The 17964-nt window shown below is 40.3% G+C and overlaps 1 protein-coding gene across 2 annotated transcripts in view; it reads right to left on the bottom strand.

The window, feature by feature from the left end:
- LOC140480383 (lysophosphatidylcholine acyltransferase 1-like) overlaps positions 1 to 17964 on the bottom strand; it is a 169773-nt gene that overhangs the window by 18487 nt on the left and 133322 nt on the right. For both annotated transcript variants that reach the window (XM_072575169.1, XM_072575170.1), the window contains 4 exons: positions 17902 to 17956; positions 13604 to 13686; positions 12280 to 12405; positions 4462 to 4615 (listed from right to left, as the gene is read on the bottom strand). In XM_072575169.1, the coding sequence (XP_072431270.1) occupies positions 4462 to 4615; positions 12280 to 12405; positions 13604 to 13686; positions 17902 to 17956 (418 nt within the window). The remainder of the gene's footprint in view (positions 1 to 4461; positions 4616 to 12279; positions 12406 to 13603; positions 13687 to 17901; positions 17957 to 17964) is intronic.

The raw sequence follows: 17964 nt of genomic DNA, 5'->3' as shown, positions 1-17964 counted from the left end.
TAAATAGCTTTCTCAATTTGTCCTGAATATTCTATGTAGATTCATCCTCAGGCTCAGTTTCCCACAACCCCTTTAGAACTGTTGCAATGTGAACCATGTACATCGCTTCATTCTTCCCTCTAAAAATCTTAATTCTGTATTGAATCAAAACTTTTTGATACATTAGAAAGAGCAGTGGTGCTAATGCAGACTTCTGGGCTACACTGCATATTTTTTTCTAATTTTAAAAGCAACTGCTAACACCTACTCATATATACCTCCCCACATCATTTGATTTTTCTTCCATGTCAACGTTCTTAACCCATCGGGTGTAATTTTTCCTAATCTGTCAAAATGCCATTTGAAAATATGTACATGCATCAATTAGACTAGCCACATCAACACTTCAAAGTAGTTTATCAGATTAGCCAAACACACTTTGCCTTTAACAAATCTGAGCTACCTTTCATTTTTTCATTATACTTTTCCAGTTGATAATTAGATATGGTCTTAACGGTTCCCCAGCATCACCCTTGACTACCCTGTGATCATCAGGTTGGTCTCGCACCTGTTTTGTTTATTTTTTGCGAGACAGAATGCAAAACTTGCAATTCTTTCATCCTGACATCAACCAGGTAGCTACAGAAGAGTTATAAAAGGCTATGGCACAAGCCTTCATAATTTGCACCCTCATTACTCCCAGTATTTCAGGATAACTGGGTGACATTTTTCCATTCAGAGGAGTCAATCTTTTAATCTCAGCCTCTATTTTAATTCTATCAAATATCAATTCTTCCTTATACTTTATTGTCACTGCTCTTGAAAAGTGAGATTGTTTCTGAAGCAGTGCTTTAAGATAATCTTTTGTGGTTGCTAAATCGATCCACCTTTCATGATGACCCTCTAAGTTTTCATGTTTTGATTTTTGGGCTCCATTTTAAAATTAGGTGCTAATACATTCCCAATTTCTGCATTCCATTTAATAAACTTTCATTTTTCCATATTAATTTTGCCATATCTACTGTAATATTAACTTTGCAATAGCCATAGAGATCTATTTTGTCTCATTTTAATGCTTAGTTATCTTGTGTGTTCAAGTTTTGGATACTTGTTTCATGGGAATGCCCCTATCTCTTAACCAGTCCCAACCGCACCTCTTTGAAAGCCTCCCATTATTATATTACTCTTATGCCCAATGTTTGATTCTAATTCATTCGGGTCAATTCCTTTTTATACCACTGTAGCCAGCCTTCTCCATAAGTATTCCAAGACTCATGACATCCTGATGACTGGTACCCAATATTTTACATTATTTTTGTTTTCACTGGGCTATGATCCTTTGCGAATACTGATTTGTTTTTATTTGTTCCCCCTATGCAGATTCTTTAGTACTACCAAAATGAGAGACAAATTGGATCATGAGACAAAAATGGATGACTAGTGGAAGATGACATTATACCAGCTAAAATTGGTATCACTTATATCCTCACGTCTGGGAGGAACTGCAAGTGAATTTGTAGAAATTCCAAATTTTGATTGTGACCTCAAACCCAATGCCATAGATTATTTATAGGAAAGCAAATAAGAAGCGATGACCTAGAAACACACCCCCAGGATGACAGTATAGTCAATGTAGCCTGTTAGACTGACAGCTGTTAACACTGGAATGTTTTTTCCTATGTGATTTTTATGTTCATGCAGTGACATCTACCAATAGGATGCCCACAATCACATCTGCAGATATTACTATCCTTGCATGGCAACGACAATGAGAGACTGTGTTTGTTTTTCCAAAATGGTACCCAGATGAGCAGAAAATAAAGAGAATGCTGTTAGGTAAACTGCAGTTAATGCATAACTGAACTCAGACATAGCCAGTGACAGTAACGTGTAGCTGTTTTGACCAGCTTGCCTCTACAGTGAACATATTTCCTGTGGGCCAGTTAGAACCAGCATCCTTCAAATGGAAGTAGAATGCTAAATTGCCCTCTTTCCACGGTCATGAAGCAGTATCCTTGATTAGTAAAGGCAGGAGTCATGAAAATAAGGTGAAATAAATATTCAGTTTTTCGTAAAAATAATATACTTAATAGTCATACAGATGTACACCATGGAAACAGACCATTCAGTTCAACTCGTCCAGGCTAACCAGATATCCACATTTAAATCATCACCCTGTCTACCTGTGACTTCACTTTCAAAGAACTATGAACCTGCACCCCAAGGTCTTCGTTCAGCAGCATTCTCCAGGACTCTACCATTAAGTATACAATTCCTGCCCTGATATGCCTTACCAAAATGCAACAGTTCTCATTTATCCAAATTAAACTCCATCTATCACTCCTTGGCCCATTGGCCAATCTGAACAAGATCCCATTGGACTTGGGGATAACCTTCTTCCACGTCCACGGTACCATCAATTTTGACTTCATCTACACACATACTAACCATTCCTATATTCACATCCATATGATTTATATGTTAATGTCAAAAAAGCAGTAGACCCAGCACCAATCCTTGCGGGACACTGCTGGTCACAGACCTCCAGTCTGAAAAACTATCCTCCATCACCACCCTTTGTCTCCTACCTTCACACCAATTTTGTATCCAAATTGCTAGCTCACCCTAGATTCCAAGTGACCTAACCAGTCTACCCAGTCTACCATGCAGAACCTTGTCAAGCTCCTTGCTCAAGTTCATATAGACAATATATCTCTACCGTGCCTTCATCACTCTTCTTTGCCACTTCAGAAGAACTCAAATCAAGTTAGTGAGACAATTTTCCATGCAACTTAGAGTCAGGTTTACTATCCATAATCAGTTCCTGTCTTTTCAATTACATGCAAATCCTGTGTCTCAGAATTCCCTCCAATAACTTACCCACCACTGACGTCAGGCTTTCTGTTCGATAGTTCCCTGGCTTTTCCTTCCCACCTTTCTTAAATAATATATTAACCAACCTCTATTCTTCTGGTATCTCACCCATGGCGATTGATGATACAAATATCTCAGCAGGGGCCCAGCAATCTCTTCCCTAGCTTCCCTCAAAGTTTTGGGAGATCCCTGATCAAATCCTGGGGATTTATCCACCTTTATACATTTTAAGATGCCTAGCAACACCACCTCTGTAATATGGACACTTTGCAAATTATTCCTTTTTCTGCAAATTCTCTAGCTTCCATATCCTTTCCCACAGTATATTCTGACACAAAATACTCTTACAGTATCTCACCAATCTCCAGCAGCTCCAAACTGTCTTGTTGATCACACAGGAGCCCTAATCTCTCCCTAGTTACTCTTTTGCCCTTGATATATTTATAGAATCTCTTTGGATTCTCCTTAATGATCTTTACCAAAAGCTCTCTCATGTCTCTTTCTGCCCTTCTGATTTCAACTCTACTCCACCTGCCGTTACACTCCTCTAGGGATTCACTTGATCCCATCTGTCTACGCCTGACATGCGCCTTTTTCTTGACCAGAGCCTCAATTTCTCTAGTCACCCAACATTTCTTATACCAATCAGCCTTGCACTTCACAATAACACTGTCTCTGGACACTCACTTCTTTTTCAAGGCCTCCCACTTTCTGACCACTTCTAACTTGAGAATAGCCTCGTCCAATCCAGTTTTGGAAGTTCTTGTCTAATACCATCAAAACTGGCCTTCCTCCATTCTAGAACTTGGACTTCTTGATCAGTTCTATCCTTTTCCATAATAATTTCAAAACTAACGTAATTGTGATCACTGGAAACAAAGTGCACACCCCTCCCCACTGATACTTGGCTGGCCATACTTCCCACAATGAGAAGTTATGCTCCTTCTCTAATAGGTTCATCCACATACCGAATAAGAAAGTTTTCTTGGACACTTAAATTCCTCTCCATCTGAGCCTTACACTATGGCAATCACAGTCTATGTCTGGGAAGTTAAAATCCCCTACCATTTCAATCCTATCATTCTTCCAGATGTCTGAGATCTCCTTAAAAATTTACTTCCCAATTCCCTGCTGATTACTGGGGGACTGTAATATAATCCCAATAAGGTGATCATCCCTTTCTTATTTCAGTTCCACCTAAATCACTTCACTGGACATACTCCCAGGAACATCCTCCCAACTACAGCTGCAATGTTATCCCTAAAGAAAAACACCTCTCCCCTCCTCTCTTGCTCCCCTTGCTATCCTCCCTTAGCATCTCACTCTAGAACATTAAGCTGCAATTTCTGCCCTTCCCTGAGCCACGTTTCTGTAGTAGCTATATCCCAGTCTCACATTCCCAACCACATACAGAGTTCATCTGCCTTACTGGTCAGGCTTCTTGCATAGAAATAAATACAGATCATCAATTATTAATAATTGATAATGCTGGTCCATATGTTTAAGTTTAGAGGCAAGAGCACATTTAATGCATCCAAAATAAGAACCGAAAAACCTATTGAACTCTGACATTTAAGATAACAATTATAAACATAGTTTATAGTTTACCTCAGTGAAAAGTAAAAACATATCTCTTAGTGCATCACAAATAGGCAATTTCAAATAATGAGCAAAAGTCTCCAGAGTTGTCAGTCCTGCTTTCATTTTTTTGGCACTTTCTGCAAGTTCATCTAGTTCCTTTTCAATTTTATCAGGCTTCAAACTGAAACGATAATAAAAACATTATGATCACTAGTCAATTTCAAAATCCTGAGACAGTGACATTGTCTTAGCCAGAAAATGCTAAGAGCGATCATAGGTTTACCAAAATTAAATTATATTTGTAAACATATCTTTAGGAAAAAAAGACTTCTTTTCATGAAAGCACATCACTCACTGATAGAATATAATTTGTATGAAAGGGAAACTAAAATGAAGCATTAAATTAAGTACACAGAGTGTTCATCCACAACCCAATTTTACATCACCGAAAAAGAAGCTGCAGGCTATTTAAAATATTTAATTTGAAACCTTTAAAAGATTAGTATAACAAATTTGTGTATTCAGTAGTGACCTCACCATACTTTAACACCAAGTTGAGCTTGTGCAGCTGGTGTGTGGTGGGGGTTGGGGAGGATGAAAGCTGCAGTCTTGAAGATGTGGAGTTAGTCTCTGCAGAAGCAGGAAGTGCAAAGGCAGAATTCATGTAAAAACATTTTAGTGGCACATGGGAGCACTCTGGCAAACTATGATTTTTAAGCAAATGACAAATGAATTAGATTAAGTGCTCAATGGAAATGTGCCACAGGAGTATGGAGAGAGACCAAGGCGTGATCTGGTGATTAAGTTTGAATTGATCATGTGTGTCCAAATTCCTGGCATCACTGAAGCCTCAGCGAAGAGCAAGATTTTATGGCTGTGGTTAACTAATTCACAATTCTAGGCAGATATGCAGAGAGATTGACAGAGTTCGTCAAGAGCAGTGTGGATGGCTGAAGCAAGACAAAGAATATTGGTGCTAAAAAAGCAATGAGGAATGCCTTGACGGCTCTTCATAGATTTCAGAAGAGGGACATAATGTATCGCTGCGGCTTCAAGTCTAAGTCATCACCGGAAGAATGGGGTGCCAGAGGAGTTGTAATGGCAATGGATAGACAGTACCGGCAAAGGATGTGCCAGATAAGAAATAAAATGATGAGCATGGCTGACTTGCAAATAGAATATAAATAAACAAATCTGCGACAAAGATTCAGATAGAGAATTAATGCAAAACTAAGGGAAAGACTGTAAGTGTGCACATTACTAAAAGCTTACCAGTAGAAGCAGACAGTTCAGGAGGATTACAGAGTGAACCTCAACCAGTGGATTTAACTAGGACTCCAGGAAAGATGCATTGTTACTTCCTACACCTGAAATTCAGGCAGGTAGATCTAATGTTGGAATGGGAGTAAAACTCAAGAACCAAAAACAGTAAAGTCCAAGAATTGGGAGAGTGGTAGATAAATCACAAGATTAGAAACAGCAGTAGTAGCCTAAGTAACACACACCAGTAAAACGTGGAGGATTAGGTAAAGCAACTATGGGAACCTAGTGCAAAACAAAGTATGGATCAGCCTGTAAGGAACAGCAACTACAGCAAGATGTGAACCAGCTGGATCAGATCAGAGTTAATTCAGTACAGCAAGAAAAGGCATCCTAATTAGGAGGATTAAATAAATTCAGAGGCAGGTCAAAAAAATAATGCAATGCTTTTTTTGAAAACCTCTGTATAATCTCTTCAACATACTTTTCCTATGTTAAAATTTTACTGAAATAAAAAGGTTTTTCCTGTGTTTTGGGAACATGAGCAATAACCAGTAGAGGGCACAGCACCCTATTAAAACATATTTTAATAACAAATATGGTTTCGCTGAGGCTAAACGCCAGCTCATGGACACCTCCTCCTACTGCCCCCTTGACCATGACCCCACCTCCCACCACCAAACCATCATGTCCCAGACCATCCATAACCTCATCACCTCAGGGGATCTCCCATCCACCACCTCCAACCTCATAGTCCCACAACCCCGCACCGCCCGTTTCTACCTCCTGCCCAAAATCCACAAACCTGACTGCCCCAGCCGACCCATTGTCTCAGCCTGCTCCTGCCCCACCGAACTCATCTCTGCATACCTCTACACGGTCCTGTCCCCCTTAGTCCAAGAACTCCCCACCCACGTCCGGGACACCACCCACGCCCTCCACCTCCTCCATGATTTTCGCTTCCCTGGTCCCCAACGCCTTATCTTCACCATAGACATCCAGTCCCTGTACACCTCCATCCCTCATCACGAAGGGCTCAAAGCCCTCCGCTTCTTCCTTTCCCGCCGTACCAACCAGTACCCTTCCACTGACACCCTCCTTCGACTGACTGAACTGGTCCTCAGTCTGAACAACTTCTCTTTCCAATCCTCCCACTTCCTCCAAACCAAAGGAGTAGCCATGGGTACCCGCATGGGCCCCAGCTATGCCTGCCTCTTCGCAGGATATGTGGAACAGTCCATTTTCCGTAGCTATACTGGCACCACCCCCCACTTTTCCTCCGCTACATCGATTACTGTATCGGCGCTGCCTCGTGCTCCCACGAGGAGGTTGAACAGTTCATCCACTTTACCAACACCTTCCACCCCGACCTCAAATTTACCTGGACCGTCTCGGACTCCTCCCTCTCCTTCCTAGACCTCTCCATTTCTATCTCGGGCAACCGAAACAACACAGACATTTACTATAAACAGATGGACTCCCACAGCTACCTAGATTATACCTCCTCCTGTACCCTGTAAAAACGCCATTCCATATTCCTAATTCCTTCGTCTCTGTCGCATCTGCTCCCAGGAGGACCAGTTCTAATACCAAACAACCCAGATGGCTTCCTTCTTCAAAGACCACAATTCCTTCACCACCCCCCCCCCCTCCAACCCCACCCCAGATGCGATAGACTATGCTCTCCACCACATCTCCTCTACTTCCCACTCCTCCGCCCTTGAGCCCCACCCCTCCAATCTCCACCAGGACAGAACCCCACTGGTCCTCACCTACCACCCCACCAACCTCCATATACATCATATCATCAGTCGTCATTTCTGTCATCTCCAAACGGTCCCCACCACCAGGGATATATTTCCCTCCCCTCCCCTATCAGCGTTCCGAAAAGACCACTCCCTCTGTGACTCTCGTTAGGTCCACACCCCCCCACCAACCCAACCTCCACTCCGGCACCTTCCCTTGCAACCGCAAGAAATGCAAAACTTGCGCCCACACCTCCCCCTTTACTTCCCTCCAAGGTCCCAAGGGATCCTTCCCTATCTGCCACAAATTCACCCGCACCTCCACACACATCATTTACTGCATCCGCTGCACCCGATGTGGCCTCCTCTATATTGGGGAGACAGGCCACCTACTTGGGAACGTTTCAGAGAACACCTCTGGGACACCCAGACCAACCAACCCAACCACCCCGTGGCTCAACACTTCAACTCTCCCTCCCACTCCACCAAGGACATGCAGGTCCTTGGACTCCTCCAGCGCCAGACCACAGCAACACGACGGTTGGAGGAAGAGTGCCTCATCTTCCGCCTAGGAACCCTCCAACCACAAGGGACGAACTCAGATTTCTTCAGTTTCCTCATTTCCCCTCCCCCCACCTTGTCTCAGTCCCAACCCTCGAACTCAGCACCACCTTCCTAACCTGCAATCTTCTTCCTGACCTCTCCACCCCCACCCCCACTCCAGCCTATCACCCTCACCTTAACCTCCCTCCACATATTGCATTTCCAACACCCTCTTCCCCCAGGTCCCTCCTCCCTACCTTTTATCTTAGACTGCTTGGCACACTTTCCTCACCCCTGAAGAAGGGCTCGTGCCTGAAACAGATTCTCCTGCTTCTTGGATGCTGCCTGACCTGCTGCGCTTTTCAAGCAACACATTTTCAGCTCTAAAAAATATAGTAGTACTGCTAAGTGAATGCTTAGTAGAGTTCATTTCCCAATGCTACTGGCAAAAAGTAAAAACTTTATCAATGCCAAATAGAAATGGCAGACCACATTTCAGAACCATAAAAAATAATAAATTGTATAGAAAAAGTGATCTGCATGCCAGGAGTAATCTGAAAACAAACTCAAAATAAAGTAGGGTCAGGGGCATTGGTGCAAATTATAAATGGCAAATCTTGACTGGCTTTTAGGGAAACTAATAAATGCATGTTTGCACTTTTAGCTAGGATAGCAGAGTCATAAAACCTCAAAGAATTCAACAACTAGATGCTTCACTGCAGGGATTAAAGGACCTTTCTTGATGGAGTAACTAAAATGTGCTAAATGACACTGTCTACGTAATCCACTGATCACCTCCATAACAAATTCTGTCAGCTTCTGTAAAACATAAAGGTCACCTCTAGAGAAGTACATTATGTATTTGCACAGGCTGTAGAGCTAAGTCTGATGTTTAAGTACTGAACTTATTTTTAAAGAATATCCAAAATGTTAACATTTGCAAGCATTTAGTAATCAGCATCTCTAACGGTGTCCTTATTTTGTATCAAAACATAATGATTATAAGCTGATATATACAGAGGAATCCCAATTATCCGAAAATTGAATTACCTGAAGGAGATAGAAGTCCCGACAGAAAAATTACAAGACAGATATGTCTCCAACACTGATCGTGTCTTTTATTTCCAGAGATTAAAAGTCCTGCCGAGAACAGTCCTGGACTGATGGGAGTGCAGGCACCATCTCTAAATGACTGACCTCCCACCCTCGCTCTCTCTCTCTTTCCCTGGAGTTCGACCCAAGGTTGTTCCCTAAACCCCCTTCCCTAGATAATCTCTCTAACATTGTCCTGTAAAGGGCAAAGTGGAACCTGTCAAAAAGTTGTAGTAAGAAGTTGTGCGTGCTCTGTTTGGAGACTCACTCCCCAAAAGGCAGCTGCAGTCTTGTTATGGGTGTCCAGTCTGGCTGCCCCGGCAGGGGGGTGGAGTGCAGAGTTAGGGTGCGGGAGGCGGTCGGTGTTGGATGGGGTCGGGAGGGGATCGTGTTGGACAGGTTTTGAGTGGGCGTGGGGGGCAGTGTTGGATACAGTTTGGGCTGTGAGGGGGAGTGCAGGGGAAGACAATGTTGGATGGTGTTGCAGGGGCACAGAAGGCATTGAATCAATTAACTGAATAATCAATTATTCGAACAAAATAGGATGAAGCAGAAATGAAGTAGCTGCATTGGTTTTAATTTTCCAGAATTCTGGAATAAATTCCATCAGATTGGGAAACTGTGTATTTACCTTCGCTATTCAAGAAAATAAGGGGTCAGAAAGCAGCTACTTCAGAAAGCAAGTGATTGCAGGCTGTTAGCCTAATAGCTGTCAAAGGGAAAACACTAATTTCTTATTGAGGCAAGGCTCTAGAATCTTAATACAATTATGTAGAGTCAACATGATTTTGTTAAAAGGGATATCATGTCTACATAATTTAAGAGTTCTTTGAGGAAGTAACAAGCCACATAGATAAAAGGGTAAACTACAGATGGGGTGTACTTGGTTTATTTAGCAAAAGGCATTTGATAAAATACCACATAATATTACCACATAAAAAGCTCTTGATATATGGGGTAATATATCAGAAAGGTTGGCTGGCCAAAAGGAAGTGGACAGTAAGAGTAAATGTGTCATTTCTGGGTTGGCAAGTTGTAACCAGTGGAGTGCCAACTGGATAGTGCAGAAAAAAAATTATTTACAATCTATATAAATGATATGGAACAAGGAACAGATTGTATGGTTGTTAAATGTGATGACAAAGATAGGTAGAAAAGTAAATTGCAAGGAGATGAACCTATAAAAGGAACTAGATAAATTGAGTGTACAAAAATGTAGCAGATCGAGTAGAATGTGGAAAAACGTGAACTCAGTCACTTCAGCAGGAAGAATAGAAAGATATACTGTATTCTCCTTGTACATATTAAGGTAGAGAATGTTTTGCTACAAATGTATAGGATGTTTGTCAGGCTACATATTAAGTATAATTATAATTTTGGTTTACCTACTCCAGAAAGAACATAATAGCCTTAAAAGCAGTTCAGAAAACATTCACTTGACTATGGAATAAAAAGATTCGACAGTTGGGGTGTGCATCCATTAGAGTTTAGGAAAACGATAGGGAATTGTACTGAAACATATTGATCCTTAGGGGAATTAACAGGGTGGCTGCTGAGAGAATATTTCCCCTTATGGGGATGGCTGCAATGAGAGAACACAGTTTGAGAATAAAACCATCTCCATTTTAAGAAAGAAATGAAACATTCTTTTTAAAACTCAGGAACGTAGGTCTGTGAAATTCTCCTCTTCAAACAGTATTGCAGGAAAGGTCCGAAGTATTTAAGGCTGAGGTTTGATTAACAATGGAGTAAAAGGGTACTGGCAGACGACAGGAAAGATTGAGATAAGGCCATAATCACATCAGTTATGATGTTAGCAAATGGAGGAACAAGGTCAATGCCTGAATTGCCTTCTCCGGTTTGTAATTTGTTTGCTCATATTAGATTACTTTGTGGAAACAGGCCCTTCAGCCCAACAAGTCCACACCGACCCTCCGAAGAGCAACCCACCCAGACCCATTCCCCTACATTTATCTCTTCACTGAAGACTACCGGCAATTTAGCATGGCCAATTCACCTAACCTGCACGTTTTTTGGACTGTGGGAGGAAACCTGAGCACCCGGAGGAAACCCACGCAGACACGGGGAGAATGTGCAAACTCCACACAGACAGTTGCCTGAGGCAGGAATCAAACCCGGGTCTCTGGCACTGAGAGGCAGCAGTGCTAACCACTGTGTAGATAACTATAGTTAGCAGATTTTTAAAAAATGTTAAGCTTTCATAAAATAACCAGCTCACTGTTGAAACATTCTTAAGCATTACTGTTGAGTTTCTGCATGATTTCTGCCCAGGTCAGAGCTTAATTTAGTAGAATCAAGTCAAATTTTAAACACAAATCAGCCCATACCTACATTCTCTACACCCACCCTCTGTCCTACATCTCTGCAATCTTTCAAGCCATAATCTTCAAAGTCTTCATTTAAATCAAAGTTGAGCATGCCCACTGATCAGAAAGGATGAATTTCTACCAACAGTAATTGCTTGGGATGCATTATTATATTGCACTCATCTTCCCAGGCACAGCCAAATCCAACTTTATAAATCTGCTGACCAACAGTTACTTGAAGCATGAGATCTTTTGCTGCAGAAGTATCAGTTAATTTGACTTAATTGGCAAAAATAGTAAGGCAAGATACAGAAAACTTTGAGTGGTTAGGGTCTGTAATGCACTGGTGGAAAGTGGTGGCAGCAGATTCAATCATGGTCTGTGAAAGAGAATCAGACCATTCTTGCAGGATTACAGGGGTTTGATAGATTGGTGTGGAACTTGGTACTAGGATAATTGCTCACACATCATGTCAGTACAAACATGGGCCAAATGACCTCCTGCAGTACTGCAATCATTCTCTGAACACCAACTTAAAGTGAAAAGTTTTATACGTGGTTTTATGTGAAATGAGCTATGTTACTCTATTATTCTTATGCTGCTTGATTGCCCAGATTTAAGTAAATTTTTATATTTAAGCAAATAATAATTTCACCAATCATCTTCCCATCTCTCAAACATTTTAAACAACAGGAACCCAAACTAATTATCCTATTGGCCCACCAGAATAGCTGAACATTTGTGAATAAATTAAACACATTCAATTTGAATGGATCATAATATGTCAAGTGTTAAATCATTAAAAGATTGACTATCACATCTAATTCAAGAAAGGTGATATGGCTGAAATTAGAGAGTAAGCATAAAACAGAACCTACTTGAGCTTTCTGGCAAGTTTTGCAAATTCTAGTAGACAGGTATCCACAGGTAGTTTCAGCTGGCTGTCAGACATTACAAGCTGACAATCTTCAAATGTGTAGTCAGTCACAGGAACACCCAGAGCGCTACAAGGAATGGGTTCAAAAATAAACACATGGGGGGAAAAATAGTTTTTTGATGTAAATTGACTTTTTTTTTTTACAAAGTAATGAACTACAATGAATCTCTAAAGTAGCAATTACAAAAATTAAAGTTTGCCCATTCCCTTTCATTCAGGAATACAGCAGCATAGAGTACCTCAAAAAGTGATATGAGATGGCATTTAAACAATATACTGAACATTAAGCAGATAGATGGCTAGATTAGATATTTCCCATAAACATGAGAAACACAAAATCAAGCATAGAAGTGCACATCTATGACTTTTAATGGAGGTCGAACAGTCCTTCAGAGGGGGCTCTGGCTGCTCCATTCCTGAAGAAGAGTTTATCCCCGAAACCTCGATTCTCCTGCTCCTTGGATGCTGCCTGACCTGCTGCGCTTTTCCAGCAACACATTTTTCTGCTCTGATACACAACATATTATTAGACAAAAAGTTATGCTGATTACAAGTTATTCTTGTATTGTTCTAAGATCACAAATTCATGCTCCTGATACTGGTTTCAATCAAACCATTATAAAACTCTAATGAATTTAGATGGAACTGTATACACTGATGAATGTGCTTTCGCTCATTATATGCATATGTCAAACCACACACTCCATGTGTTTTTGTAATTGTTGGTCTCTATCTCAGACCACACAACTTTGCAAGAAGTCATCATTAATAAAACAAATTTTTCCTGGGTGGAATGATCTTCCTTCAAGGCTACAAAGTAAATATTTGACTCAGGACAGGGTTTAATCAATCATTTATTTTAGGTTGGCAGAAGTGTTTAAAATAGTAAGCATCTTAGCATAAGTAAGTGTACAAATTCTGCAGTGCGAGCTAGTAAATAATAATATTAAATGGTTTGCATTATATTCTGAAAAATTGGGTGGGTCCATTAAGTCACTGGGTCAGTTGGTGCTGCTTTTCTGCATCAAATTAGTTCAAGAGCTCAGGATAAAATGTTTTAGTATGTCTGAAAGGAGCTTCAGTTTTTATCCAATGGTATGGAGGCCTGAATACACACTCCTGGAATTAATTGGTCTGAGGACACAAGACCTGCGACACAAAAAAAACTTTTCCAATGCTCTCAATAGTCCTAATATCAATGGAGGTAAAGAATTAAGGATATGTTGGTTACATTTGATTAAGTTTTGCATTATCATTATACTTACTTTGCCATTACCTTTCTAACATTGTTTGCATACAAAATGGGGTTTCTCTTTTCCTCCTCAGAAGGTGTATATATTGGCAAAAACTGAAAACAAAATTAATATAGCTCTGTAAAACTGCTTTTAATGGTGAACAAGATTATTTCAAATAACAATAGTAAGAATGGTGAAAAATTCTTAAGGTAAACTTTAATTTGTATAAGTTAATAAATCTTTTAACCCAAACTATTTGTTTCCAAATTCGACAATATCAAGCAGTTTAGGACAAATAATCAGATGAGTTACTACAGTTATTTGTTTCACTCTAATATATTCTTTTCGAAGTTCCGTTCAGCATCATGGCAGAAATTTTCTATGAACATTCTAAATGGCCACATTCAAAGGCAATACATACATTAACTCCAACAAGTAAGCTTTAATAAACTATCCAGAAAACATTTTATGAAGTGCCCATTAAGAACTGGACTCTAATCCGCCTCAGGACCTGACCAGCTAGCTTGTTAGTGAATCACAGATCTCAATAATGAATTCCCAGCTCGTCAAAACATGCCATCAATTAGAGAATGATAGCGTTTAGGCCCTGAAAATTATTGTTGGGGGTCTAATCTTCAAGGGATCCATTGTGAGAAAGCCATTTCTTTCTTTAGAGTCTTGCAGCAATAGTTAAAGGGTTGAAAGCAAGAACAGGTCTCCTATCAGTGGCCACCTTACACCAATTGCTACCCTGAATGACCTCAGATTGTGGCATACAGTGTCCCACCCTCAAGTGGCAGGCACATGGTTCTGGCTTCCCAGTCAAGAGAAGTAGTTATTTTTCCCCACCTACTGGGAAAGTAGGTAATTGAGCCATTGGCAGGTTGGGGCCATTGCACGCAATGGGGAGTATCCAGATGTCACGGGTCATGTAGGTATCAACAAAATACGCAAAAAAAAAGGTCATTACGAGCATCTAGGTGGTAAATGAAGTAGAATCACAAGGTCATAATTTCTGCATTATTATGACCTGAGCAATGTGTAATATGCAGCAGATGCGATGGATCAACAGACCTCTTTCTTCACTATAGGTATTCTATAATTCAATAATCTCAGGTGATTTTACTTTATACAGACTGGAAAAGTTAGATGGGCAAAGATAGTCTCAAAGAGGAAATCATAAAATGCTTCCAGGACAATTTCTTAAAATTGTTAGTTCTGGAACTGACCGGAGAGCTGATGATAGTGGACCTGATATTCTGCACTGTGTTAGGTTGAATTAGTGACCTCAAAGCGAAAGAGCCCCACAGTAGTGCAACCATAATATTACTGAATAAGGTATTCAGTTTGACGGAGAGGGGAATGGGACAGAGACTTTATAAATTTATGTAAGGTTAATTATGAGGCCATGAGAACAGAGTGAACTGGTGAAATAGGTTTCAGAGTCGGTCAGTAGAGATGCAATGGGGCCTTGTTAGCATGGAGTAGATATTTTCCAGCGAAAAAGTAAAATTATAAGAGATGGCCAGGCCGAAAAAAAAATAACTGAAAATACAAATGGCAGGTCATAATTAATATAAACAAAGAATGGCCAAAAGAAGATAAAAATTAGAGATAGCTAGCTAGAAATCTGAACAGATAGTAAGTTTCCATGAGTATTTAAGAAGTTAACCAAATGTGTGTTAGTTCTATAGAAAAAAGAGCCTGGAGACTTAATAATGGCTAATAATGGCTGACAAGACAAGTTTACAACAGATAATTCATATTCATTTTCATTGCAGGGGATGAGTAACATTCCAGATGCAGCAATAAATCAGGAAGTGGAAGGCAGGAGGAACTCCGTGAAATCACAACTGCCAAGTGACACTGAGCAAATTGTCAGAGTTGAGATTTGACGGGTGTCCAGATGCTTCCTCTTAGGCCCTTAGTAGTAGTAGCTAGAGAGACAATTGGTGCATTTGTTTTAATTTTCTGCAAGTCCCTGGATTTGAAGAGGTCCCACTAGATTGCAAGATAGGTAATGCAACTCCTTTATTTGAAAAAGGAGTCAAGCAGAAAGAGTAAACTAAATGGTCTGTTGTTTCCTATCTGCCAGAGGGAAAAACGTTAGAAACTGTTATTAAAAGTTATAGCAGGGCAGTTGGAGTAGTTCAAGGTAATCAAGCAGAATGAACATAACCTTTAAAGAGAAATTACATTTGACTAATTTATAGGCGTGCCTTGAGTTGGTAACATGCTGTAGATTAAAGGGAACATGTGGATGTACAGTACTTAGATTTCCAGAAGACATTTGATCGAATACCTTAAAGATTGTATTAAATAAAAGTTCGTATCATGGTAGCATATTTGCATGAATAGAAGATTAAGAACTACAGATGCTGGAGAAGACTACAGTAGTGAGGACTACAGATGCTGGAGATCAAAGTTGAGTGTGCGGTGCTGGAAAAGGACAGGTCAGACAGCATCCAAGGAGCAGAAGTGACGTTTCAGAAATAAACCCTTTATCAGAAGGAGGGCTGGTCCCTGAAGGACTTACGCCCGAAATGTCAATTCTCCTGTTCCTCAGATGTTGCCTAACCTGCAGTATTCTTCCAGCACCTCACATGAATAGAAGATTGGCTGGTTACTTGAAGGAAATAGTAGGTACGAATGGTTCCTAGAATTAGAATTTCTACAGTGTGGAAACAGGTCCTTTGGCCCATAAGTCCACACCGACTCTCTGAAGAGGATCCCACCCAGACCCATTCCCCTGCCGTGCATTTACTCCTGACTAATAACCTATACTATGGGCAATTTAGTATGGCCAATTCACCCAACCTGCACAGCTTTTCGATTGTAGGAGGAAACTGGAGCACCTGGGAGGAAACCCATGCAAACACGGGGAGAATGTGCAAACTCCACACAGACAGTTGCCAGAGGCTGGAATCGAAGCTAGGTCGCTGGTGCTGTGAGGCAGCAGTGCTAGCCACAGAGCCACCGTGCCGTCCCGAAATATGTCGGCTTACAGGTTGGCAAGATGTAATGAGTAGTGTGCCACAGGAGTTTGTGCTGGACCTCAAAATGTTTATAATTTACAAAAATGACTTGCATAAAGGTTTGGAAGGAATGGAAATAAGTTGTGAAGAGGACAGATGAATGACAGAGGGATATAGATAAAGTGAGGGGGCAAAGATCTGACAAATATATTATCAGAAAATATGCAATTATCCATACTGGCACAAAGATTAAAAAAGCATATTAATTGCTGGTGAGCTGAGAAGATTGCTCATAGACCACCTCATCCTGTACCTGACCGATAAGGTGGCAAGTGGGAGAGTCTTTCTCCAAAGCTAGCTCACCCAATTAAGTGCCCTTCTTGCTACCTCCATGGAGGAGAAAACTGAACCCTATGTATTGTAATGAAACCATTCATTCGTGCTGAGGAACCTCCGCAAACAATGATGGGAATTCCTCAAGATGGATATTAATCTGGACATTAAAATATTTCTACTGCATTTCTGTGATAATTACTGAATTAGTCTTTTTTTAAAAATTGTGTTGCGTATACTTAAACATTTCCAATGTAAAACATTTTTAATTTTCAATGTTTTACTTTCTGGTGTGTACCTACCAACAGCAATTTGGTTAAAGATGATGAATATACTTTTCCAATATTCTCTATCATTGTAATTAAGGGAAAAATTTGTATTCTAAACAGCACTTATTCTTTTTATGTAGTATGCACCCAAATTTAAAGTGTTTAGCATCTTATATTTCAGAAGTTAAAATGGAACAAATGGATTTTCCTTTTACACAACTGCGACATCTTAATTGTTGTAATACCCATCTTAAACATCTTGAGGTTAGTGTACAAAATTTTAGTTTGGCAGTAAAAAGCACTTCTGATTTAAGTCTAATTGCCCTTGTTTGTTAGGAATGTACATGTGAATAAAAATTTGGGGTTGAAGGATGGAAAAGGCACCATCGCTAAACTGATTTGGTGATCCCAGCATGTTTCGTTAAAAAAAAATGTTCCTCTAATTTGGAAATGAAGAGAAAGTAGTAACACTGGAAAGTGGTCTGTGCTTGAGGTTCTTAGTGCAGTATGGGAGAAGAGAGATCACAAGTGCCATGAAATCCCCGTGAGGTCAATTTGTTCAGTGAATTTCCATCTATGTTAGCAGATTTATTTTGAAAAGAAGCTGTACAAATAACATCTAATGTTAAATCAACGTTGCTAGAATGTACAACTCAATCATTTTTAGTTCGCCATAGTTTAAAAAATCTAATCCAAACAATAAAATGACACCGAATGTTCCCAGCCTCCAAAAGGCAGAAGAAAAACCAACCTCTATTTCCACATTATTGTGTAGCTGGCACAACGTAAGCCAAAGGATTTTTAACCTGAGAAA

This window comes from Chiloscyllium punctatum, chromosome 8, assembly GCF_047496795.1.
Source record: "Chiloscyllium punctatum isolate Juve2018m chromosome 8, sChiPun1.3, whole genome shotgun sequence".
Lineage (NCBI taxonomy): Eukaryota > Metazoa > Chordata > Chondrichthyes > Orectolobiformes > Hemiscylliidae > Chiloscyllium > Chiloscyllium punctatum.
This window is presented reverse-complemented; position numbering and strand designations above follow the sequence as displayed.